Source organism: Lepisosteus platostomus, chromosome 1 (genome assembly GCF_059453375.1).
Source record: "Lepisosteus platostomus isolate fLepPlt1 chromosome 1, fLepPlt1.hap1, whole genome shotgun sequence".
NCBI classification, from domain to species: Eukaryota; Metazoa; Chordata; class Actinopteri; order Semionotiformes; family Lepisosteidae; genus Lepisosteus; species Lepisosteus platostomus.
The window spans coordinates 18,939,524-18,967,216 of record NC_142611.1 but is presented as its reverse complement, the minus strand read 5'-3'; the positions used below and the strand labels follow the sequence as shown (position 1 = coordinate 18,967,216).

The 27,693-nt window shown below is 38.8% G+C and overlaps 1 protein-coding gene across 1 annotated transcript; it reads left to right on the top strand.

Annotated features, from left to right (window-relative positions):
- The first annotated feature begins 3,430 nt into the window (after positions 1–3,430).
- On the top strand, positions 3,431–26,787 carry bdh2 (3-hydroxybutyrate dehydrogenase 2). Its single transcript, XM_088626549.1, has 10 exons — positions 3,431–3,628; positions 7,606–7,694; positions 9,786–9,864; positions 18,768–18,864; positions 19,256–19,364; positions 20,212–20,272; positions 21,415–21,528; positions 22,166–22,224; positions 24,484–24,576; positions 26,020–26,787. The coding sequence occupies exons 2-10, from the start codon at positions 7,623–7,625 to the stop codon at positions 26,071–26,073; spliced, it is 738 nt and encodes a 245-aa protein (XP_088482675.1). The 5' UTR covers positions 3,431–3,628; positions 7,606–7,622; the 3' UTR covers positions 26,074–26,787.
- Positions 26,788–27,693: the final 906 nt, after the last annotated feature.

Below are 27,693 nucleotides of genomic sequence, written 5' to 3'. Positions count from 1 at the left end.
GGTACATTCTTATTAATATTTACATGATCATTTTTGCTGTATACTATAGGAATTTGCATTTCAGATCAAAAGATAAATACATGGCAAAAGAACATAATGTCAGCTTTTATTGCTGGATAGTTTTGTGCTTACATGTTAAACAGGTTGAGTGTGCAGTGTGTTTGGGGTCATTGTCTTGCTCAGGGTGACCAGCTGCCAAATATATTTGCAGGCAGTTTAGGACATGAGTTTTGAATGTTCTCTGGACCTTCAGTCTGTAGGTTAGGAAAATATTGTGGTAGAGACATACAGAAATACATCTGCAATGTAAGAGGCAGCAGGCTGGTTACTGGAGAAAAACTGCCATGTAAAATGATGTGTACAACTTCGTCTTCTCTCAAGTACCTTAAACCTAGGCAGTCAAAGTCCTGTCATCGAGCATTGTCTCAGATGTTTCTCTGCTCCCGCAGCTACCAAAATTACTGGACTTCCATATACAAATAGTTTTGAAAAATTTCCTGTAAAAACAGCTGGGAAGCTTTTATTGGTTAAAACGAATTGTTGTTACATATTTTGTGTTTTGAACTTTGCAGGAATTTTGTGGACAACATGTTTCTGTACACTCCAGAAATAGTTTGCCTGCTACGATCATCCATTACATAATCAGTACAGACCAGGGAGACAGTTCTCATTGTGGCCATGGAATCACAAGCCATGACATTACCTCCACCATGCTTCACAGATAAAGTGGTGTGCTTAGGATTGTTTGCATTTCATCCATTTCTCCACATTTTTCCATTTTTGTCACTTAAATAAAAGTCTGGGTAAGATAAAAGATAAAAGACAACTCTGTAGTTCAACTCTCTAGTCTTCATCTTTGTTTATGCCTTATAATTCAAGAGTTAGAACCCAAAAGTAAACTCTAAAGACTGGAACCAAAGATAGACATTCACTGCTCTTTTAGATAGATAGATAAGACTTTATTGATCCCGAAGGAAAATTGATGTGCTACAGCATCCCAAGACAAGCAAAAAAAACAGACATCAGGATAGATGAAAACTTAAAATATGTACAGTAATACAAAATAATATAAAATAAATAAAAATAAATACATAGGTTTGTGCAAAATATGATCATAGTCACTGTAAAAATAATAAAATATGTGCAAAATGTGCATAGGTATATACAGATTGAGTGTCCAAAAAGTACAATGAAGCAACATGCTGTCCATAGACATGCAAATGAAGGGCTAACAGTCCTAGCCTAAGGCAGCGTTATACATCCTGAGAGCCGCCAGGAGGAAAGACCTGCGGAAACTTTCTCTTGAACACCATATCTGGAGCAGTCTGGTGCTAAAAGTGCTCCGCTGCCCAATAACAGTCCCATGAAGCAGATGAGAGGCGTTGTTCATGATGGCTGTGAACTTGGTCAGCATTCTCCTCTCAGCCACCACCTCCAGGGGGTCAAGGTTCAGCCCTAACACAGAGCCAGCCTTCTTGATAAGTTCATTGAGCCTATTTGCATCTCTTGTCATGATGCTGCTGCCCCAGCACACAACAGCACAGAAGATGGCCGCTGCCACCACTGATTCATAAAAAATGTGTAGCAGTGTTCCACACACACCAAAGAACTTGAGCCTCCTAAGAAAATAGAGTCGGCTCTGACCTTTCTTGTACAGGGCGTCAGTGTTACCAGACCACTCCAGCTTATCATCCAGGTGTACCCCTAAGTACTTGTAGGACTGTACCCCCTCTATGTCCTCACCCTGGATGGAAACAGGGTTCAGCGGAGACTTATTCCTTCGAAAGTCCAGGACCATTTCTTTGGTCTTGCTGATGTTTAGCTGGAGATGGTTAAGATGACACCACTCCACAAAGTTGGTAATCAAGCTCCTATATTCCTCCTCCCTCCCTTCTCTAATACACCCCACAATTGCAGAGTCATCCGAAAACGTCTGCAGATGACATGTCTCAGAGTTGTACTTGAAGTCAGAGGTGTAAAAGGTGAACAGGAATGGAGCAAGGACAGCCCCCTGTGGAGCCCCAGTACTGCTAACAACCTGTTCGGACACACAGCTCTGTAGCCGTACATACTGTGGCCTGCAGATCAGATAGTCTATAATCCAGGACACCAGGAGAGTGTCCACCTGCGCCGCCCTTAGCTTATCTCTCAGTAAAGGTGGATGGATGTTGTTAAAGGCACTGGAGAAGTCAAAGAACATAACTCTCACAATGCTCCCCGTCTTCTCCAGGTGAGAGTTAGCTCTGTGTAGCAGATAGATGACTGCATCCTCCACTCCCAAGTGTGACCGGTAGGCGAACTGAAGGGGTCCAGTGCTGTACTCACCAGGGTCCTAAGGTGGTCCAGTACAAGCCTTTCCAGAGTTTTAACATTTTCAAAAGTAATGCAACATGGAACACCTGAGCAATTAAGAACAACTAGCAGCCATTTGTCCCAGTTCCGCTTACCTGAAATGACGGGAGTGAACCCAGCAAATGGCATTGTTCTAATATGGCTAAATCGGAGTGCAAAATAATACCCCAAAACAGAAGATGAAATTCTCTATTTTTGTCTAATATTAATCTTTTTCATGAAGCACTCATGTCATTAACACAACAAAAATGACAAATTTCACTTCACTGTCCCCATACCTTTAGAAAGCTTTTCACTGTATCTCACTATATTATAACACATACATATGTGACAGAAGCAGATGATTCTATGACAGAAATATAACAAAATTCACATTGTAATTAGTTTTTGTGATTTACTGTATCATTTGAGTATGTTTTGTTAAGTGTTATGAGACAGTATGTTCATGTTTTCCTACTATTTTTACAGCAGCAAAGAATGAACTAAAAATAATGAACATTTTGAATTAGTGGATACCTTTATAAAACTGTTTCAATAGTTAAGAGATGGTGCAATCCCTTATAAAATATATATTTAACTTTATGTAATCACAAAATTCAAGTAAACTTCTGAATATACAGAAACATGACAATCCATGGAATAATGAATGTACAGTGACAGTCAAAGCCTGAAAAGTTAAAGAAATGAAATATGCAACACCAACAAAAAACACGAAAACTGAAAAACATTCGGCAATACACTAAATATTCCTTGTTTACGAGGCAGCTAATTGTTTTACTGGTGGTTTCTGGATTTTTCATTCCAGTTTTTTTTTCTCGCTATTATCTTCCTGTCTGTTCATTACTACACGGGGGAAGATAAATTTAGCATTTTATGTCGAGAGAAACAGAGTATGTATGTAAAAAGAGTCTGCATACTGTAACAGCTTTATTTCTGGCTTAAGGCCGCCAAAATACTACAGTACGAACAAAAACCGTGCCATCTCCACACAACTGCTGACAGCCTCAGTTAGCAGTTGGAGCATGTCAGCTAAAAACTGAAATATCTGATGACGTACTTTCCTATTAACCTTCAGTGTACAATTCAATTTCTTCCGCTTTCCGTCCTTCCGCTTTCCCTCCTTGACCAATAGAATTTTTTTTTAATAGAGGCTATAATTCTGATATGACAAAAAGTTAAAAACTGAAATAAGCGCGGAATCTGATTCAGGAGTTCTGTTTTCTCTGAGCAGAGGTTTACATGTTGCTACTGTAGCTTCACGGAGCTCTGTGTGAGGGTAAGTTATACAAAGACGTTTGCTTAATATTCTTCAGAACGCCCCTAAAATATTGCTATAAATTATAATCTTAAGGGATGAGTTTTTTTGTCTGGTTTGCTTTTATTGCATTTTCTTTTTTTGCTATTTATTTTTATTGCTTAAAAGATAAACATTTTCCTTGCAACAGTTTAACATTCTGCAAAACTGTATCAGATATACAGTAGCTAATCGCAAACAGGATTGCACTTCTTGTGTAGCTAGACCTGTGCAGTACGGTGCATTCAAGCGCGCATAAATATAGTCTTAGAAGCAGAAAGAGGCTTAACAGGGCGAAATGGAATTTTAAATAGATTTTTTAAGCAATGTGAAAGTTGAAGGCACTTGACGGGACTTTTTTGTGTCTAAGAATTGATTGCAAAATTGTCTTGCGTGCGAGTCCTACACTGGACTGGCATTCTGTCTTGGTTTAGACTCGCCTTGCACCTTTATGCTTCTATAGGCTCCTAAACCCTTGTTTTGAATAAGCAGGTTTCTGATGTCGGATAGTTTATTTTCCGAGAAGGTTTTGCACGATTTATATTTTAAAAATCAGATTAGAAGAGCAGGGGAAATTACGTAGTGAGGCAAAGTCTGTAGTTTGTCGCCGTTATCTGGTTAACTCCAAATTAATGATAGTTAAATCTTGTGTAATCTTTTACTAAAAGGCATGAGTTTTGTATGTTCTTTGGACCTTCAGTCTGTAGGTTAGGAAAAAATGATGGTAGTGACTTACAGTACAAGAATACATCTGCAATGTAAGTGGCAGCAGACTGGTTACTTGAGAAAAACTGTCATGTAAAACCATGTGTAGAATTCCGTCTTCCTTAAACCTGGGCAGTCAAAGTCCTGTCATCCAGCATTGAATCATATTTTTGTTCCTGCTTTTTGTGATTAAATTACTGGATTTATTGTATTTATCTGAGAATTTAGAGTTCTTCCACATGCAGATGTCATTGAAAAATGTCCTGTAAAAAGATCTGGGAAGCTTTTATTGGTTAAAACGGTTTGGTTGTACATACAGATATGTTGTATTTCACACCTAGGATCTCAATGATAATCGAATTCAGGGAGAATATATATCATCATAATCCAGTACAAACTATTACAATTTCTGGAAGACGTAACTAGTGTTTATCGTTGATTTTGATTCACTTCACAAAAACAATTTGACAAATGGCTAACAAATTGGCACCTTGTTTTAACATAAAGGGATATATGGTAGCTCTGCACCACTTTTTTAGTTTTACAAATTTTCAAAGAAAATGTGATGTCTTGTTGGGTGTCATGGTGGCACAGTGGTTAGCGTTGCTGCCTCACAGTGCTGGGGCCCTGGGTTCAATTGTGGGCCTAGGGTGCTGTCTGTGTGGAGTTTGCAAGTTCCTCCCATGTTTAAGAGGGTTTTTGCCTGGTGCTCCAATTTTTGCCTGCAGTCCAAAGATAGACTGGTAGGTTAATTGGCTGCTAGAAAAAATGGCCCTGGTGTGCGTTTGTGCATGTGTGTCTATGTCTGCCCTGCAAAACGCTGGTATCCAATCCAGGGTATATCCCACCTTGTATTCTGAAAAGGCTCTGGCTCCCCCACGACCCTGAATTGCATGAAGAGGTACGAAAATGGATATGGATAGATATTTCTTTTTTTTATCAGTGCACATTAGTGTCGTCATGGCTGCATTTTTCTTCTTTTTACTCTCCATCTTTTCACAGAAAGTCTTGTTCCTGGTAAAGGGTCATGGCAGTCTGGAGCCTAGATCCTGGAATCACAGACCACAGTGCAAGACTGCACCTTGTTTCCCTTTACAGCTTTTACAGGCCATACACAAGCTCCTAGGATTTCAGAAGTTATTTTACTGTTACTCTGTTTTATGGGAAAAAAACACCTTTAATCAAGATGGCTAGCCTTGTGCAGAATGTTTTTCATTTTTAAGTTTCTCCAATCAAACAGCAAACTGGAACACTGAAAAAAAGGATTAGAAGTACCCGTGTGTAAATAACTATCCATACATTGTTGGAAACTGCAGTGTTTGAACATTTGTGTTAAATCGCTAATCTAGTTTATTCCATGAATGTTATTTGCTTAATCTTGACATCCCTGTATTTTAGCTTCCACTTGAAGTCTAGTATCTCCAAACAGAGTGAGATGTAATTTATGATAATGTTCACAGACACACTATAATTGCTTAGTTAATTACACACTGGCATTTAATGGAAGGTTTTGCAAAATCTCAAAAGACATGGCTTTTCCACTCTCCTAAACTAATTAGAATAATTCCCCTTTGTCTCCTCACTTTAGAGAAATACATATTCTAGCAGATCATTATATACTAAATGTCTCTAGTGTTGTTGTAGGTTACCAGAATCTATAGCTAATGGCAACAAATTCCATTCTAATGTGTGCAGATGGTCAATAAAAAATATACAATGCAGTATAATTATTAATTAGTAGGATGAAAAATGTATGAGGCCCAGGAAATGTAATGTCATCGTGTGGGCCGTGGTGAAACTGAGTTTGATATTGCAGTATTAAAGGCTTAGTGAAAACCTTTCACAGCTCTTGAATTGGTCTTTGAAGAGTACACATGGCTTTTCTGTTAAGGCAACTAACTCTGACTTTCAAAAATTCTAATCAAAATGTTGTACTTACTGTAAATCTTCATAGAATGAAGATCATATGAGGCTTTCCCTAGTCTCTGTGCATGTTATTCTCATGTGGGACTATAAGTATCTTTTTACTCATGGTTTTGGTGTGTCCAGGTGTAGTTTACTTTGGAACAGGTTTCTTTAACCTTGTCCTCAGATTCTAGGTCTGATTGCCTGATCTGACTTTAATGAAGATTATGTACATTGGAAAAAAAACACATTCCCTCCCCTGCCATCAGTTTATTCTACCCTATTGTGACATTATTGATATTGAACTCTCTACTGGTACTGTACAGGTAAATCTCAGATCTGCTGGCATCAGGACAGGACTGCTGCAGTCAAATTATCACCCAGTCCTTATATTGTAGCTGTCTGAATTTTCTTTAGGGGCTCTTTGGTACAGTAAGAAACTCAAATGTGGGTTGTCACATACTGTGTAATATGGATAGAACTATAAGGGTTTTGACAGTGTTCAGATTTTGTGTAGTTTTGGTCTTATTTACTGTTTTTGAAAAATGTCAAATGAAAACTGCTTCTCGAAAATAATCCTACCCTTGCAATCATAATCATGTAAAAGTTACACTTAGAAGAACAGTATCCTGTGAGTATAGGTTTTGGAATCCAAAACAAAAGTGATTTTGGATTTCACTGTGTACTGTAGAAAGCTATGAAAGTTATGAGCACATTTCCATATGAGGGTGGAACAACTGATTTTGCTTTCAACAAGTCAGTATATATGAATATTTGTTTTCAATTTGTAATTTGTTTTAATTACCATTTGCTTTTTTTCTCAGTTTGCCCTGTTCCAAACTGAGTCTTGTAAGACAGAGTTGTTGTGTTGCAGCTGTCACTGACAGCACCTGAAGGCATTTAGCAAACCACAGGAGTCACTGTTGAGCTATAAACACTGGACTTGAGTGGGCTCAAACCCAAGCTTGGACAGTTACATGCCACCATGGGAAATCCTGGTCATTGTGAGCCAGTGATTTGGCCAAGACGCAGGCTGCTTTATAAAGTTGCAGTATACAGTGCGGTCTGCACTCATAACAATGGCTTTCCGACAGGCCATTCAAAAGCCTGTGATTAATAATCACATTTTTTAAATTAATGAACAACTGTAGTCAGTCAATGAAGGAATTTACCACACCTTCCCAGAACTGTGCCAACTAACCTAATGTTCTGGTTAGTGAGCTGGCCCTGTTACATGTCATGAGGTGCTTGACTGTGACTAAAAGAATAGAAGAGGTTTGATTTTGTTCGGTTGTAATTTATTTTGTAGTTTTTGGGAGCCATTAACTTCTTTTCTTTCTTTATTTCAGTTAACATTGTATCCAGTATGGGCCGACTTGATGGGAAGCTGATTGTCATGTCAGCTGCTGCCCAGGGAATTGGAAGGGCTGCAGCTTTGGTAATATATGGTATTTTATATGGAAGGAATCTCTGAGACCATTGCCATTGAAGCTACATATAATCATTTCCATGTTGTTGTTCAGACAGGCGGCTCACCAACATCTTTTATGTGTTTTATCCTTTTTCGGGGGTAAATCATAATTAATGGTGAAAATGAATGTACATTGTTAATGATTTGTAACTAAATAGTACCAAATATTCAATTCTCATTCTTAGATTTCCATTATGTACTGACAGATCAGGGGTAAAGTATGGGAAAGGAGCACCGCAGTCTAGAATCCTGTGGCTTGTGAGGGGCTATAAAAAACTGCAGATCGGCTTTGCAGAACAGCTTCATACCTTCTTTTTCTTAAGTTCTTTTTCTTAAGTTCTTAAGGGCTGCAGCCCTTCCAAAGCTGTTCTGCAAAGCCGATCTGCAGAACACCTTCATACCTTCTTTTTCTTTTTAAGAAAAATATAAAGCTCATTATTAATATGCAATGTATTTGGCTGATGCTTTTATCCAATGTGTATTTTTATCCACTTGTAAAGCTGGACATTGTACTGGAGTGGTCAGTGAGGTACTGTACCAAGGGACAAGGGTACAGCAGAGACCCACCTCTCAATCTCCCGGACAAATCATGATCTGTTCTCCATACTGCTTCCACACACTAAGACACTCTATAGTACAGAAATGGCACTTTGTAGCAGCAGTGAGCTCACTCACATTGGCATACTGTATCTCTGTGTAAACTGGGTGTTTAGATGTAAACTAAATATAATTTTAAAGCTATTTTACAACATTGTTCGTGAGGGAAGACTATTTTAAGATCTAAATTTAATCTGAATTTAAGAATTCTACAAAAGTGACATTAAATAAGAGCTAGAGATACTGAACATGTAGCAAAAGGAAGAAGCTAAACATAAGGAACAATGAACAAGACAGCATCATAAACTATAAAATCAAAAGTCGTAGTTGAAGATGTTTATGTAAAATGTATGCTGAAAGACAAAACTGCTACATTTTTATAAGCCTCCCTTAAGCTATACATCACTATAGTAGCCCTTCATTCTCACAATTATAACTTAAGTCTCTGTTTCTGAACAGAAATGAAAGAGTTACAACTGCAGGTGATTTTTATTTTCAATTAGATTGATTAGATTAAGCACATCAACATCCCATTAAGACTTATCTCCAGATAATTAGTAGCCACTTTCCATCTGGTCACACTTAAAAACCTCCGCAGTGTTCCAGTGTTAATCTTTTTCTGACCCTAATTAGTGATATAAATTCCCACTGTTATAGAAAATAGTTCATACTCAAGACTAGAGGCTCATCAGGCTGGAATGTATCAATTTACTGTAATGTTCAGCAGACTGAGAGCATGTGATTCCCTTCAGGGTGGGATTCTAATCCTTTGCTGGGTACTCCAAGCAATTTTGATACAATTCTTAGAAAATGCATTCACCTACTGTATGCAGCGATGTCCCATCTCCTCCCATGATCTCCCTTGCCTGCAGGGACAATCGGATCCACTGTCCTTATAGTTTCATAACTTTCATGAACATGCCACTGAAGATAACTACTTTCTTGAAAAAAAAACAAATGCTTTTCGCTAAAAATAGGTTTAAATAACAATTTTAAAAATGGCAGTTTTTTTTTGTACCAATAACATTTTAAGATGGCCAATTTGTGAAACTTGATTAATTTTTAACTAAACCATGATTCATTTTTTAAAACTACAGTTCCTGCACTTCTTCTGGTTGACTTGGTATCAGATAGAAAGCCAATGCAGTTCTTAGTAAATAGAATGTGAAGTAGCAGACAGGGGATAAATTAACACTAGTGATGTTTGGCCAATTCGTGTTTGAGTTCAGAGTCTCTCAGAGCTGTCAGAGTTCTGAATGAGCACTTTTAGCCTAGTCCTGAACCCCCAGACAGACTGTAATTTGTGTCATTTTCTTACTATTGCCCACAATCTTCAGTGATGGCTACCATGAGCCATTTCTCACAAAATGTAAAAAATAATTAAATCGTAAAAAATACACATCTCCCTTTTTCTTTTTTTGTCATCAAAAGAATAACCTTTTTTTCTTTGTACATACTTAGGCATTTGCCAAAGAAGGTGCTCAAGTCATCGCTACAGATATCAATGAAGAAAATCTTAAAGAATTGGATAGTTACCCAGGTGAGTTGCTGTTAAGAATGTAACTGCTTTCTTGTTTCTGTCTCTGAAGGACAGTTTAGTGCTGCCATCTGGTGTGCAATAAAGAGTAAAAAAATAGATGAAACCGGATACAGTGTTTAGTTTATTTATATAGGCTCCCTCTTTCACTGAAGACTTTGTGGATGTTATCTTCTAGGTAAATTATAGAAATAACTTGCATTCAGTTCATGATCTTCTTCTTCTTCTTTTTCACAGCCTTAGTCCCAGACTGTCCTGGGGTCAGCTGCTTTGGTTGCTCTTCTCCACTTGTCTCTGTCGAGCACATCTTCCTCACTCACTTCACATACATCCATATCTTTTCTCACACAATCTATCCATCTCTATCTAGGCCTGCCTCTTCCCCTTCCCCTTACCTTCCACCTCAAATTCCATTACCCTTTTTGTTACTTCCTCAACGTCCCTCCTCATGATATGTCCATACCACCGTAACCTCGCCTCTCGCATCTTCTCAACTACATCCACCACCCTACATCGTCTACGGATTTCTTCTTTTCTGATCTTATCCTTCATTGAAATCTGCAGAATCCATCTCAACATCCTCATTTCAGTTCTTCTCATCACGTTCTCTTCCCTCTTTCCAACTGCCAAACATTCAGCTCCATATAGTAGTACAGGTCTAATCACAGTCTTGTACATTTTGCACTTTAACTTTCTAGGAATTTTCCTGTCACAGATTATTCCAGTTATTTCTCTCCACTTTACCAGTTTTGATCCAAGGTATTTAAAGCCATCAACCTGTTTCAGTTTTCCTCCATTTGTCTCCTCAGCATTGGTCATAGTATCTCCTCTTCTCTTTTATTCCTCTATAGTTTTTACACTCCATTGGGTCTCCTTTCTCCTTGTAGATGGCAACCATACTGCTTTTTGTCCATTCTTCTGGAATTCTCTCTTCCTTTGCAATATTGTTAAGCGATCTCTTCAACCCCCTCTTCAACAGATTTTTGATGTACTCCTGTGGTGTGCTCTCTGAAGGCACCAGTTCTGTAGGGTTTGGGCATTTACTGGGACAATTATTAATTGTAGCAGTAAATCACAAAATTGATTATTTTGATGGCTTTAGAATCCAACCATGCGATATAACTCAAACAACGCACACACACAGGTACTAATACACGAGGATACATTTATTAATACATAGAATATGCATATAAACCTAACAGATCTTATCGAGAGGGTTATCAGAATACAAAAGGTATATATTCAGTCAGTTACAAAGTGTTACACATATCAAGAGGACATACGTTCAGTATATCATTCATTTAGACCGTTTCGTAAATGCACTTGGTTATAACTTCTACATTGGATACTCAAAACAAGTACATAACTCTTAGGAATTAAATTGATATCAACTGATTGGGATAACAATTGAATCCTCGAGCTGTAATGCATTGAAGTTGAATACTCATCCAATCTCTGGGGATTCAGATCTCCTGCGGGCTCAAAGAAACAGTTGCAGGCTGTTGCTGTCCAATCCGCGCTCTCTGGCTCAGTGCCAGGCTGTGCTGTGCGGCTTGTGACGGTGCGCTGCTGGTGCTCACTGACCGGCTAGTTAGTGTTGGCTTTAACTAGCACAGTTTGTGCACAGGAGAAAAGATGACTGTGGGTCCCAGCAGGTCAGGAAGAAGACCGGTTCGTTCCTGATGAAGCGCTAGTTCTGAATAGTGATTCAGCTGTCCACAGTTCCAACCTGTTCACGAGGCTTGCTGCTGGTGCTAACCTCAGGTGGATCCTCTGGTTACTCTCTAGCAACCTCCGCTCTAGACTCTTAGAACAAAGGAAAGTTCTGGCACTCGGACACACTGGCCGTTCCGTGGTTGTCCGGGCTGAGTCTCAGGATGGTCAGGAGGCGCGCTACGAGAATGTCCTGCCCTTGGGAGCCTTCTGCTCCTGGGCCGTCCTGCCCTGGAATTCTCCTTTGAATTCCCTTTAGAAAAGTCCACAGAATTCCACTGAATAGTCCTCCCAGGCCCTCTGTGTTGCCTGTTTTTACCTGGAGGAACTTCAGCTCGTTCATTGGCTGAAAGTTCCATGGGCATCAGAGTCCCACGTGGGTTACTTGGCCCTACCAGTCCCTGATTGGTTGATCAAGGTGAGATATGAGTCACCTACTCTTATAATAATTAATAATAATTGCTTACACTTATATAGCGCTTTTTCTGGACACTCCACTCAAAGCGCTTTACAGGTAATGGGGACTCCCCTCCGCCACCACCAATGTGCAGCATCCACCTGGATGATGCGACGGCAGCCATAGTGCGCCAGAACGCTCACCACACATCAGCTATCAGTGGGGAGGAGAGCAGAGTAATGAAGCCAATTCACAGAGGTTGACACCTAGGAATGCAATCCAGATGTCCATCTGGCACTCCCTAGACAGATAGGCGCCAATGGTTGATGATTGATCATGATAGCCAGGCTTAGCTAAGTGCATCCCCCTTTGGGAGCTGTCCCTTATCAAAAGAAAACATCTTTAAATCAGCCTGTATGAATAGTTTCTCTGTGGCTGCACCACAGAGATGAACAGAGAGATGAGGCCTCATTTGGGAAAGCACAGAAACACTTAATTCTGTCTTATTAACAAGCATTGCCGCTACACTCCAGACATCTTTGCTTGATCTGTTCTTCTTTAGTCAAGACTCTGCCTTCTTCATCCTTGAGTACTGCCACCCGGCACCCGGATAATATATTTTTTCTGTCTCGCTCTATGTTTAGCAATCTTGTAGATTTGGTCCTCTCCTTCCCTTGTTTCAAGTTTCTCATACCATTCTTTCCAGGTTCTTTCCTTTGCTCTTTCTACACTTCTTTTTGCTACCTTCTTTAGTCTCTTATATTCTTGTAATTCTCCAGTGCCATCTTTCAGTGCCTTGTATGCTTTTTTCTTTTCCTTCAGTGTTTCCTGAACTTCCATATCCCACCACCACTCTTCATTTTCCCTCAGTCTGCCTCCTCTTGTCTTTCCACAAACCCTGGAAGCAGCCTCTTCTAGGATGTGGCTCATCTCAGTCCACTCTTCTTCAACTGAAGGCTCCTCTGTTTCCTCTGTGTTATTTTTCATTTCTCTCACCAGCCTGTTGAAATCTACTTTGTTTTCTCTCAGTTTCCACACTTTTGGTCGTGCTGGGTGTTTTCTCTGCTTTATTCTTCGCTCCTTCAATATTGTGATGTCCATCACCAGTAGCCTGTGTTGTCTGGTAACAGCCTCATAGGGCAGGACTTTAGCATCTTGGACTTTCGCTCTATCAATTCTTCTCACTAATATGTAGTCTATTTTAGTATCATGGCCTCAACTCCTGTATGTCACCTTTTGCTCATAATTCTTCGTGCACCTTGTGTTCACTGCAAACAATTCAAGAGCTTGGAGTGATCTAGTAGCCTTCCCCCTTCTTCATTTCTCTCTCCCAGCCCTCTCTGACAATGTTCATCTGGATAATCTGGGCATTTCTCTCCTAAATGTGCATTGAAGTCTCCTCCAATTACCACCATTTCATTTCCTGGGATTCTGCTAACCACTTCTTCGAGATCTTCCAAGAAGCTATCCTTTTCCTCCTGTGGTCTTCCTACCTGTGGTGCATATACAGAGATGATATTCCACAACCCGCTCTCAAAAGCCACCTGTACATTGATAATCCTGTCTGAGTGTCTAACCACCCTCACTATCTTGTCTGCTAGGTCTTTGCACACTATCACACCCACTCCATTCATTTTTGTACTCTTTCCAGTGTATAGAATCTTGTATCACTCTCCTAGGTGCCTTGAGCTGTTTCCTTTCCACATGGTTTCTTGCACACACAAGATCTCCACTTTTCTCCTTGCCATAGTTTCAACCAATTCTCTCCCTCTCCCTGTCATGGTACCAACATTCCAACTCCCCACTCTCATTGACTTAACATTCCTTCTAGGCCCCTTCACCTTGTTTCTTTTCTGTAGCCCCCACTCTACAGTTTTCCCCACAGTAGCATAATTTCCTTTAGTACCCTGTTGGGACACAGCGCTAATGGCGGCCGTTGTTAACCCGGGCCCCGACCGATCCGGTATGTGCTTTGTGTTCTTTGCAACCATGGTTTTGGCAAGATGGTTTTATATCGGATGCCTTTCCTGACACAACCCTTTTAGTCTCCTCTTACGACAGGCAGGGATACCCAGGAGGTATTCTGATCCCCCTCCCGAGGGAAGCATTCAGTTCATGATACAAACTGAAATACGGTTCCTCACTACAACAATAAGTAAGCTGTTTGTCAAAGTATACAATATTTATTTTATTTATTCATTAATTCTTGGTGAATTGACTCATTTATTATACAGAGTGTCTGTATAATATGGAGGTCATTTGTCTTTTTATGTGATATCCTTACAGGATGTTTGTGAAGTTGCTAGTATGCTATTCTGAGAAGGTCACAATTCACAAGATCTGTAGAAAGCTGTAAAATCCCATTTTGGATTAATAATTTAATAGTAAAATAGTAAATTTTACTAATAGTAAAATAGTAAAACAGTTGTTGACATTATGGAAAACAAAGGTTCTTTATAAGGTTAAGGTTCTGAATAATTTTATAATTTTATAAGGTTAAGGTTCTGAATAATTTTGTAAATTTGTGAATGGTATTCCCGAATTTTATGGTTCCTCATAACACCTTGTGATCATTTTGTTTCATCACTAGAAAAAGGAATTGTTCAAATAAAATGACTGTATCCCCCCCCCCGTGTGAAACCTGTAATGTGTGTGGAGAACCATGGTGTGGGTGACTGCCATTTACCTTTCCTGTGCATTTAAGGGATAGGAAGTGACTCTGATATTTTTTTCTCATTGGGTTTACCTCTCTTGATGTGAATCACTGCGTCTGAGCCTTGAGGATCAAGAGAACTCTATGCTCCTGCACACCAGTATGATGTGTCACCCACAGCTCTAGCCTGGCCCAATGATTAAGTCAGTGTCAATTCTGGAGTGATTATTCAAAACTACCACCTCAACTGCCTACCTACCACTACAGCTGTGGGGGTTGCAGCCTGACAGAAAGCATCACATTTAGTCACGCATGTCATTACATGAACGAGAGCTCAGGTGTAAGAGTTGTCGTGCCTGTGACTGCTTGATTGCATATCATTTCCAAGCCAACCGTGCCAATGAGTTGCCCCAAGGTTACCCACATATTTCTGTTTCCACGTTCCTTTGCAGTCCAGTAAATTTGCCAGCTTAATTGGTGTTGAATCTCCTTAAAAGTGACTAATTATACTTGATGAACTACTGAAGTATACACTGCTGGCTTAAACTTCTAATATCAACAAAGAACAGTTAATACAGTATGATATTAAGTGTGTATGTATTGTCTGATACTGTACATCATGTTATGATACGGTACATATTGGATCCACATGTTAAAAGTTTTAAGAGACGACACTTTAGAACCGACAGGACACAGAAATTAAAATAATGTAAGGGAATTCAGAAAAACAAACTTAAAAGAAACCTTTTTATGCATGTATAAAGTTGTGAAGTTGAATTCACATTTTTGGTGGCATCATTATTCATTCGATCATGACAAATTTGAATGACTTGATTGCATAAGCATTCCATGAACTCATTAGTGAGAGGTCACAGATGATGAGGTGCCCTCATATACCCTGCATATCAGGAGAACAATGCGTTCATGCTGTAGTTATGATGAAGGCTTGGGTGAGTCTGCACACTGTCACTTGTTGCCTGGAGTGTCCATAACCAGCAAACACATTAAGCGATAGGCCATGAGTCACCACACTGCAGCAGAATCGAAGGGGAGTGTGTGAAGGTGTGGCTGGGAGGGGCTAATTCCTGCAGAACTTCACAGGCAGTGATTAATGGCAACCTGACGCTGATACAATCCTGAAACCCCACCTGCTGCCCTTGCTGCCAGCGCAACCTGGCTTGGCAACATACTGTACATTTTCATGCAACTCATGTGTCTGAAACTTTCTCTCAAAATGAGAGTATGGCAGTTATGCCTTGGATGTTCTTGTGGGTGCTAGGGTGATATGTTGCTCAGAGACCAATAAACCAGCACATGCTTGTCAAGAGGAATGAGACAGAATCCACAACCTTGTAAAGAATGCATCACCAATGTAGAACTTATAGGGCTTCCAATAGCGATTGCACATTGTTACTAGCCTGCCATCTTCACTGTAGACCCCCTGTTGACCACTCTTGTTAATCAGCATAATAAATTTTACCCGTGTTATTCTGCTCAAGTGCACCTGCTACAGAAAAGATTGTCATTTTCCTGACAATAACTTTAAGAAATTGCTGAGCTATAGTTATAAATAATAAGTTTCTTTGGATGCTCAGAACATTTATTGTGCATATACCTTAATTTGATAAGTCAGCCACCAACACATCATTACCAGCTGACAGTTTTCCTAGTAGAAAGAAGGCACATTAGGATGCCATGCCACGTCACACAGCTTCTTCCGCTGTGTAGCATATTTGGTATATTATTACAGAGGAGCTACCGTAGGTGTCTGTTTAGGGTAGGTTAGGTATCTGAGATGGAAGAATTCAGAGCCTATAGAAAGTCTACTTCCCCTTGAACTTTTCAAGTTTTGTTATGTCAGTGCCTCAGAGTTGCATTTAAATTAAGATTTTTGTCCCCTTATCTACACACAATATTCCACATTAGGAAAAAATGGCATATTAAAATACAAGACTAAAATATCATAATAGGATAAATTTACACTATCCTGTATTCCTGTGAAAGCACCTTTAAGAACGGTTACAGCAGTCTGTTAAGATTGGTCTCTACCACCTTTGCACACCTAGATTTAGCAATATTTGACCTTTTACAATATGTCAAACTTACAATATGTATAACTTACAATATGTTAAAAAAAAAGATCAGAATATACTGTAACCATTACATATAAAATTTGACCCCACAGACAACAGTACCACAGCACATACAGATCCCTGTTTCTCCACAAATATTTTTAATAAACAGACACGACACATCATTTAGTCAGTTGTACTTTGCTTTGTGCTGTTTTTGTAGTGAGTCTCTTGTATTGTAAATGTATTGTAAATAAACACCGGATTTGTTTTGTGATTAAACAAATACAGGTTTATTATTATTATTAAGATTCAACAGTTAATGGATGTGGGAAATTCTTCACATTTAGAGGAGCAGGACACAGTCTTGTGCAGGTTCAGTTTTATTGAGCTCAATAAGTCCAACAACGCGTGCCAGGTCTGCCCCTCAGAACAGACTAACTGCAAGGATTTCCTAGCTCTTATATACAGTCAGAAGAAAGTTTGTTTCACAATCTGAGTGCTTGTCCTGTTCTTTGATATGTAATTATAATTATTAGGCCATAAAAGCTTGTAGCTCTTTCATAGTTGCTCTTGGCGCCCTCTCTGATCAGTATCATTCTTGCTCAGTCATCCAGTTTGGTGGGAAGGTCCGATCTAGACAGTGACATGGTGGTTACCATTCACTTTTCACTTCTTAATATTCATCTTAACCGTGTTCCGGTGGATATTCAAGGCTTTTTGAATCTTTTTTGCCATTCCTCTGATTTGTACCTGTCTACAACTTTGTCACAGAATTCTTTTGAAAGATCTTGGTGCTTGTGGCTGAGTCTTTGCTTTGAAATGCACTACCTGTCAGAGGGAATTGCTAAATTTATCCTGAAATTACATTAAGCACCACAATTTAACATAGGTGGAGGCCAGTTAACTTCCTGTTTGTTTCACTCCCTTCCAGATTCTGCCGTCTGCATAGGGTCCTGAAAAACGCTTCGTGACTGGTTACATCTGAGCAAATTTAGAAGTGCTATTAAAAAGTGGTGGGCACGTATCCAGCCAAGCTATTTTGTTTTTATTTTTAATTCTTTTCCTATTAAAATGTTTTCAAATTTGCAATTTAGGGGTAGGAAGTGTGGAGAAATGAAAAGAAAATTAATGCCAAGCTATAAGGCAGCTGAAGGTGGTGATTTGAAAAGGGAATCTAGTGCATTAGTGAGTCTAGAGATTACATTTAAGGCAACCAAATTGATTCTCTTGTTGAGTCTTTATATATAGAATATAGTGTTTCCAAGCTTTTGACTAGTACTGTACACCAAAACATAAGTGAATATGCAGAATACACAAAAGTGATAGGAAAAGAGTAGGGAAGTTACCCTGGTGTCCTGGCCAAATTGGCCTTTAATCATGGCCTCCTAATGATCCCATCTATGACTTCATTACTCTGTTCTCCTCCCCACTGATAGCTGATGTGTGGTGAGCGTTCTGGCACACTATGGCTGCCATCGCATCATCCAGGTGGATGTTGCACATTGGTGGTGGTGGAGGGGAGTCCCCATTACCTGTAAAGGATTTTGAGTGGAGTGTACTGAAAAGCGCTGTATAAGTGTAAGGAATTATTAATTATGATTATTAAGAGTAAATGTGAGCTTGATTGTGAAAGGGAATGAAAAGCTTGCATAGTATCACGCTGAAATGTCATGAAACGCAGCAGGGAAATTGAAGGGATTTGTAGAAACGTAGACATGCTCTTCTATATTGAGAAGAAAGTTGTCAAATGCTACTATAGTTTGTGATACGCTTAGGTTACTGGTTACTGGAAGTTCTAATGAGCATATGCTCTTCACTGCCTTCTTCATTCAGTTTTCCTTTTTGTCAATGTATAATATATTAGATATACATAGCCACACACTGTCCTTTCTAGAGTCTAATTGGAATGGCCAGTACAATCTTACATGTGGATTCACAGCCAGGCAGTTGATCGTGCTAATCAGGGCAGCAATCTCAGTAGATGACTTGCTGCACAAACCCAGTCAGGGCTTTCAGACTAAACTTCTTTGCTTTTTTTTCATTTTTTCCCTCCATTTTCTTTTATTAGGCATCACGACCAGAGTCCTTGATGTGACTAAGAAGGATCAAATTGAAGCCCTAGCCAAAGAACTAGAGAGGATAGATGTACTCTTCAATGTTGCTGGGTATGTGTACGTTTCTGTATGTTTGCATCTGTCTTGAGGTTACTAGCCATCATAATTGTAAAGCAGTGTAACTGAACTCTAAATATCTAAGTTTCATTTGATATATTATATAAAGCTTTTGATATCAAATTGATGTTTTATTTCATCTGAGAGCCCATCTCTTTGACAGGTTCAAGACCTGTTGACCGTGTGAAGTCCGCTGGCAACAGCTCGCTTTGGAACCGTTTTAAATTTTCCCTGATTTTGAACATTCCCCAAAATAAAAAAAAACAATTCTAAGCCCCCTTATGTATTTTAACTTAGGAGTGTTTAAACTTATAATGATTGAGTAAATGAATCTTCCCTGGCATCTATCTGAGTATCTCAGCCAAAATGTCATATTTCTCTCTAGTTTTGTTCACCACGGAACCATCCTGGATTGTGAGGAGGGAGACTGGGATTTTACAATGAACCTCAATGTTCGCAGCATGTACATGATGATCAAAGCTTTTCTGCCAAAGGTCATTGGTACTTTTAATTATCCATTTTTTTAAGATTAAAAGATTCCTACTGTAAATATATACTGATGGAAAAAAGAAATGCAACATTTTCTGGAATGAGAATACTATAGGTACAGCTTATGTACTATACCAAAAAGTTGTCAATTTGATTTAAGCCTTCTGAGCAGCAATCCAGCTTGTGCAGTGAGGCTTTGCAACTTGTCAATCACACGAAAGCTCGTTAGGTGCACTTTTACCCAACGAGGTCCAGGTGGAACAATACCTGATCAGGTCACTTTTAAAAAGGCCTTAATTCAAAGCTTAGGTCACAACAAGAAAATGGCCACACTTAGTCAGTTTTCTGTGCTTTCCATAATGCTTTGAATGTCATCAGAATCAAGGGAGAGGGCCATTGGCATAAATGTCAAAGAAAGTTTTAGCAGATCAGCAGGACAGATGACGTCCAAGATCCGGTCGCCCTCGAGTGACCACAGCAAGCAGGACTGATGCATCAGACTGGTCCATCTGAGAGATTGTTTTAGATCTGCCACCTGTACTGCTTCTGAATCTGCTAGCAGACACAATGCCTGTATCAGTGACAGGACAGCAAAGCTCCATGCTGCTGGCCTTAGAGCAAGACAACCTGTCAGAGGCCCTTTGCTCACACCTCTTAGACATCACACCCAACTGGCTTGGGCCAGACAGAGGCTCGTCAGCAGTGGCATCAGGTCCTCTTCACAGATGAGTCACTCTTCAGCCTGTTCCACGTAGACGGGAGGGCCAGAGTGTGGAGGAGGAAGTGTTGCGTTTCTTTACTTACATCAGTATATTTTTGACTGTTTTGACATTTTGTCATCTTTTTCTACAGATGCTTGCTCACAAGTCTGGAAACATTATAAACATGTCTTCTGTTGCATCCAGTATAAAAGGTAATTTTCTGAATTCATGGTGGCACAGTAGTTAGCATTGCTGTCTTGCAGCTCTGGGGCCCTGGGTTCAATTCCAGACCTGGAGTGCTGTCTGTTTGGAGTTTGTACTGTATGTTCAGTGTTCACATGGATTTTTCATCATGTTCTCTGGTTTCCTCCCTTGTTTTTTGAGATAATTGTCCCTGGTGTGAGTGTGTGTGTCTGCTCCGAGATGCACTAGAGTCCCATCCAGGGTGTATCATGCCGTGCGCCCCTTGCTTTCCAGGATAGGCTCTTAATCCAGTTGAAGATTCAATTACTCTCTTTCTCTGATGAAAAATAAACTCCACCCCTGCCTACAACTGTGTAGGTGAAAAACAGGCACCGTACCACATTGTAAACCACTGGCCAAGGCAGAAGATGTCCCATGGTTTCTTAAACAACCACCAGACACCTCGCAAAGAACCTAAAGTGTTTTCAAAACCTATATACCACATACCACCATACCTTTGCATATCTAATCACCATGATTAGATACGATGGAAAAAGTATAAAGATGCAGCACAGGTCTTCACGCAATGTCTTGGAGTCTTACAGTGGATATAAAAAGTCTACATCCCTTATTGAAATTCCAGGTTTTTGTGATGTAAAGCCAGAAATCAAGATAAATCATGTTAGACATTTTTCCATCTTTAATGTGACCTTGCAACCAACACAATTCAAGAAAAAAACAAATAGATAATTATTAGGAAAAATAATTGAAATTAAAAAACTTTCAACACCCTGTTTGCATAAGTGTGCACCCCTCCCCCCCCAACTAATACTTTGTGGAAGCACCTTGTGGAAGCATTTATTACAGCAGTACGTGTTTGTGAATAAATCTCTGTGTGTAAAGGCTTTCATCTTAAAGTTAATTTGGGAAGGTTCAGGATCGCTTAATGAAACTGTACCCTGATCATTTTTGTAGCCAGACAGATTTGTCAATGACATTTATGACTAATCATGGAAACCAAAAGCTTCTCTGTATGAAAACCAATACATATATGATCAAACATTAACAAAGTAACAAACTGAATATAATTTGTAGCTGTGTTTTGCTGCATTGCTACTACCTTAACATAAGGTGTCTCATTTTTTTTCTATTCTTTTTTTTCTTCTTACAGGAGTTGTGAACAGGTGTGTTTACAGCACTTCAAAGGCTGCAGTTATTGGGCTTACCAAATCAGTGGCAGCTGACTTTATCGAGCAAGGGATACGATGCAACTGTATTTGCCCAGGTAACTGTGTAGCAGACTTTTAACAGTTTCCCACACTTATTAATGAAAATCACCAAATCCTTTTTTTTTAAGTTGTGCTGAAATTTTGTTGAGGAGATGACATTTTATGAAATTAAAATACGTAAATTGTTATGCTGAATATCATTTGTCAGAGAGTGTTGAACAACAGAGGATGTCCTGTGAATGTCACAGACTTGTAGTGTGTGTGGTGTCCAATAGAAGCAATACAGGCTGTACATGCGAGGTGCATGCATTGTATCAAGTTGCAGAAGCTATTCTGGGAGTTCTGTTCATTGGTCTCTGGAAGTCATTGCATTCCATTCTGTTCAATAGCCGATCTGTCGCAATCTCGTCTTTCAAGACAGCTGTTGTTGCATGAACAATTTGAGCTCGGGTGTTATCCTGATGGAGTATAATCACATCAGAAGTACCTCGGGAAGTACAAAAGTTAGGCTGAAGGATTTGGTCAGTGTATCAGCATGCTGTTAGACTGCTATCAATCAATGCAAGTGGAGTTCTATAGCAGCTATACATATAAGTGCTTTAACAAAAGGTGTAAAAGGTAGCCTGAAAATATAAAGTATTTTATGTGTCATTACTGTGTTTGAACTGTATTATATTTATTGCTTAATTTTAGGAACTGTAGACACACCTTCATTGAGAGAAAGAATCCAGGCCAGACCTGATCCTGAACAGGTATTTCTTATTTCGAATATCACTGTCTCTCTTGCACGCACTAGTATGTTTTGGTGTGATGAGTCCCAGAGTTAGGAGCCACAGAGCTACAGGGCTAAAACCTTTCTGATAAAACAGTTATATTAGACTCTATGTAGCATTTCTTCAATAAGATTGGACCCGTGTTGTATGACTTGGAAGGACAGCAGACCATTTTTTGGTTCAGTTTCCATAGGAAGGTCAAACTATAGGTCTATTTCTAAGGATTACAATGAATTTGCATGTGTTAATATATGAATTATATAAATATATTAAAAATGTAAGTGTTCCACTTGGTCTAATTTTAAAATCATCCCTGCTACCTGCATTTAAAGCTGTTATTACGATTTAAAACGTCTGTTTCTCAATTAAATAACACATATGACATTAATAAAACAACCTCAAATATTCTTCTAATCATAAGACAGTTAAACCAGTTGTCATAACAGCAATAATAACAATAATTTAAAGGGGAACTGCAATTCTATTTTTATATTACAGGCTTAGAAAGAATCAGCATTGATGAGTGCATTTCAAACCTCAATAAAAATAAAATATACTTGTAAAGCCTCTAATTTATATCACAAAATAGCCAATATTTCCAGGTTTGCACAGTGCCATGTTCTGTGATTCAAAATGAGGCGACAAAACTTCCAGTTTATTACATTGTAAAGAAGCAGGCTTGTGAATACATCTGTTTTAATCCAATAGAAATATTGCTCCTGATTTCAAGGTGGTTTTGCCAACAATACTACTTACTTGTTAACTCTGCATGCAGAACACATTGGAATGTTTCTGCAGTGAAATGTCTACTGCACAACCTGTACTTACTTGCTCTTACATCACATTACATTATTCATTACAGTGACTAGTGAGCAGGAAGGGCTGCATCACATCGCAATTCGTGCAAACTCTCACTCTCACCCAATGGCGAAACCAGGGGTTTGCAGCAACATGGAGACTATACAATACTTTCACAAAGTTCATGATTTTGTGCTTAACTTATGATTTGTAATTTTTTTCTATACTCTCAATGAATGTATTTTGTTACCGAGACTTAATGACCAGCCTGAGAAATTGGGATCCCTGTTCCCCTTCAAATGCTCTTCTTAATCACTGTAGGACTGCAAAAAATACATAAATAATGGGATCACAGAGCTAATCCAATCTTGGCCCTTGGGTAATTCCACAGGTTTATTAAATTTTCAAGGTACCTTTAATAGCCAGAAGCATCAATAAAATCAAATGTCAAGGAACCATGTAATTGCAAAGCAGTGTCTAAAGATCATCTCCTGGTTCAAATAGTCCTTCCTTTACACTAGCTATATTAGGTGTGGTGCACTGTGCAGTTAAAATTGATAGCAGTTTTATCAGCCTGTAGCCTGATCTCAACAGACCTCAGAAGCAAAACAGGTCTATTCCTGGTCAGTTTTTGGATAGGAGACCTCTAAAAAAAGCCAGGCTGATACTGCGAGTGGTGTTGGTGGACCAGTAGATGGCACTCCTAGACTAAACTTTCCGAACCAGTGCTCTACTGTGATGACCTGGGACTCCGTGTTGTAGGAGGTGCAATCCATTTGATGAGATGCTGAAGTCCTGACTACTTGTTCACTACATAAGCCCATGGAATATTTTCGGAGTAGGGGTGTTACCTCAGTGTCCTGATTAAAGTCCAATTTGGCTTTGCGCAGTTTACCCTACTCAGTTTATGACTCCTTAATCCAGTCGGTGAAGTAACCCCTTGTTTCTTCACCTGATCTGATCTGGAGTGGAGCTGCTGGAACATAATTGCTCCTGCACATAAGCCAGGTGAGACGTTTGCTATATAAATGCATGGAATTATTACTACTGTAAGTATAAATTATATTAGTTATAAACACTGATCAAAGTTTTCTTAAGTCCTGTTAGACTGTAATGGAATTGTTTTCTAGTTAAAGGTATGTGAATTTTCTTCCGTGACTGTGGTGAGAAAAAGGATGAGAAAAAGTTGGTTGGAAAGTTTGTGTTGTAAAAACAAAAAGGCAACCGGGTGGCATTACTTAAGTTATTTTAGTTCTGAGTGCCTGGGTTTGTCCTGACGTCAAATGGGGTTAGTAACCTTAGTTTGGTTTATGAACTAATTTCCACATTGCCAAAATCAACAGATATTTTCTTCAAGAGTCTTTTTGGGCTAGACATGAAAAGGGGGCATTACTGGCATATAGATTCCATTTTTTAGCTGATTTTTTTTTTGTTTTTAAGGCATTAAAAGACTTCCTTGCTAGACAGAAAATGGGCAGAATGTGCACTGCAGAAGAAGTGGCCCAACTGTGTGTATACCTGGCCTCTGATGAAGTAAGTTCTGTGGTCTGCTCAAGGAGGATGTGGAAATAGTTGTCCAAAAAAAGGGTGTGGAATTATTCATTTATAAGAGTTACAGTACAGTTACAGTATGAAGGGGTGTGACACTTCAGAGAATGAAATGACAGGGACTGTAATTTAATGTTTAATTTTCAGTTTTATGCTGTCTTTGATAACACTATCATAAGGGACCCTGGAAAACACAAAGGGTTGTGCCAGGAGTGATATTTTTTAAGATGATGCAGTTTAAAATGACCTGTAGTGCTTGAAGTTCTAATTCTTCCTTTAGTAGTAGTTATTTTCATAGGAATATCTTCATCTAGACCTAAACAATAACTTGACATTAAGTGATCAGATAATTCAACTAGGTTAAAAAACATAATACACAAATAACACAAAAGTTGTACTTTTCTTAAAGTTACAAAAGGCAGAAACAGTTTTTCTCCTTTAGTGGAAAATAATTGAAAGTGTAAATGTTTTATATATAGTGTGTGCCTTTTTTGTTTTGCTACACAGAAAATTAAATCCTGACTTCCTCCTCATTAGCTTCAATCTAGTTGAGACTTTATCTTTCAGTTTATTTCACCTTTCTTATTTATTTTCTATCAGATAGAAATTATTTATTGTCAAGAAAAAATATTTGTTAAGTTTGCATTTCGCAGAAACTATTTACCCTCTGCTAAGGTTACTAGTGTTACCTGTGTTGTATCTAGGCAATCAAAGCTAAAACACCAACAGGTGTGATAAAGCAATTCATGCCTTGATTGTTTTTGTCACATATAAAACACATGCATTATATAAAAGAGACATAAAACTCAAATATTCAAGAGTATTACAGTCATAAATTTAAAAATCAAACATGGACTTACTGTAAAGTGCCCAGTGTAATTTAATCGAAATTAGCTTTATTTTATTATTCTATTTACTGTATATGTTTTACTTTTTTGGCAGTTTTCCACTGATGGTAATATTCCATAGAATAGGAAGATTCCAGTAGTCTGGTACTAATTATATCTTATATGTTATACATAGTGGAAACTTATTAATTTCTCAAGATATTAATATAAGCATATATTATGACTGTAATATCACTGTATCATGTGAGTGGATAAAGTAATTTTGATTCATTCAGACTAGTTCTATTTTGAGGCTCTGTAAAAATAAAATGATAATCTGATGATTGCTCATCTGTTGTGATTTATTCAGAGCCTCAAAGTTTCCACAGGGGTATGCTCAAGGTCAACCAGCCGCTAGAGAGATATTCAAAACACTAATAAACTTTTAAAACTCATTGCTGTTTAAAAAATAGAATGTAACACACTAGGGCAGTGATAAGAAGAAAACAGATCTGTTGTGTGTGACACTCTGTGTACAGTCAATATGGGACATTGTTAAACTAATACAGACATGTGTAACTTTTCATTTTTCCAACTCTAGTCTACCTATGTGACTGGAACTGAACATATCATTGATGGTGGATGGAGTCTCTGAAGAGGTCAAGGAATGTTTGGAAGGACAAGGAAAATTCAGCACATACCAAACATTTCTTCTTAAACAAGGGCAGCACCAGTACATCTGTAATTTAATTGTGTTAAAATTTAGAATTAAACCTCAGTATTGTTCTACAGTCATTCTACTGTGAAAGAGACATGAGCAAATGCAGAACAAAGCTGATAATTTAATTTGTAACCATCCACTTGCGTGCATGGCACTTAATGTAAACCCTGTATAATTTGTGTAACACCACTGATCTAATGTAATGTTACAGTTCATGTGTGTAGTGAGGTGTCATGAAGCCTCATAGCATCCTGCTTCCTAGTTAGTATTTTAAACACTAATCTTTATAATTGGTTCATTACAATACACACTGAAAGAAACTTTAAGTTACTTTTTCAGAATGCTCTGTTTTCAGTTTGAATGTTATTGACTTTTTGACTGTGCTAATGATGGGAGAGAGGTAAAAAAGGCGATTCAAAAATCAAACTTAAATTACATCACTATCACAGTTAAACTGAGTTCAACTGAATTATTATTTTGTAGAAAAACCAACTTTTAAGCAAAATAGTTTTGAGTCTTTTTGGGTATGTATCAGCTTTGTACGTCAGGATTTTTAGCAAAATTGTAGTACTTAATCTTATCTGATCAATACTTTATCTGTTCCTGAAAATTAAGAAATAATGGGAATAAAGAATTTTTGTTTCATTTGGCACTTTTTATTTTATTTTATAGGAACAGACATATTTAGAAAATATGTCTACATACTCATGTCCTCAAGCAAAAGTATAGTCTCTGTTTATCCACAGATGGTTAGTGGTCTGCCAGTTTACTGTATTGATGTCAAAAGACCACTTTTTACTTGAAGTTTTGGTCCATTGCTACCTTGTGGTCCTTGTGGCGCATACAAGACAGTGTCTCCTTGTGGTGAGGTTTATAGTAGCTTGCTATTATCTTTTTTCATTGCCTTCAGAGGGACAGGCCTCCCTAATGTTTTAACTGATGGGAATGTCTTCCATCTGGGGCTCAGTTATATCTTTTACAAGACATTGCTCTGCTGCTACAAGAACAGGATGGAAAGAGAAGTCCAAGTTCTGTGTTTGTATTGGGCATAGTAGGGCTAAGCTCAGTATGCAGGGGTCAGAAATGTCTGCAAGCCAGATGTTACGGTACAGACTCAGAGGACTCAGGCGAAGTACAGTAGTCTTCTCTCAGTCTGCACTGGCAGGTAGAGCTTCTGTTGGGGCTGGCTGCCTGCGTGATGTCCCCACTAAGATCACCCCAGGTCTCAGGATGGATGCAGTGGTGACAGCGTTGATTATGATGAACACTCATGTGCTGACAATGGTACATGGCACCAGCAGAATGACCCCCAACAAAGATTCACCCTGTCCATGCAGGCAGTTGGAGAGAGGACAACAAGATGACTTTCCACTCACTCGCTGCCTGTCTTCTATAGTATAAACAACAAAGTGCAGATCATGAGAGGCTGAAAACTGCACTCACAATCAGAGTGTGATTCACATCCATAGTGGAAGAAAAGTGAAATGCATGCGCACAACAGCAGCCACCGCTAACTCAATGCAGTAATAATAAAATTCAGTCCAGTCTATATTT

Bases quoted from the DNA above. Each gene is read 5' to 3' on its own strand.
- bdh2 (XM_088626549.1), top strand. From the start codon at position 7,623: ATGGGCCGACTTGATGGGAAGCTGATTGTCATGTCAGCTGCTGCCCAG. The intron at 19,365-20,211 runs GTCATTGGTACT...CTTTTTCTACAG, and splicing joins TCAAAGCTTTTCTGCCAAAG to ATGCTTGCTCACAAGTCTGG. The intron at 20,273-21,414 runs GTAATTTTCTGA...TTCTTCTTACAG, and splicing joins TGTTGCATCCAGTATAAAAG to GAGTTGTGAACAGGTGTGTT.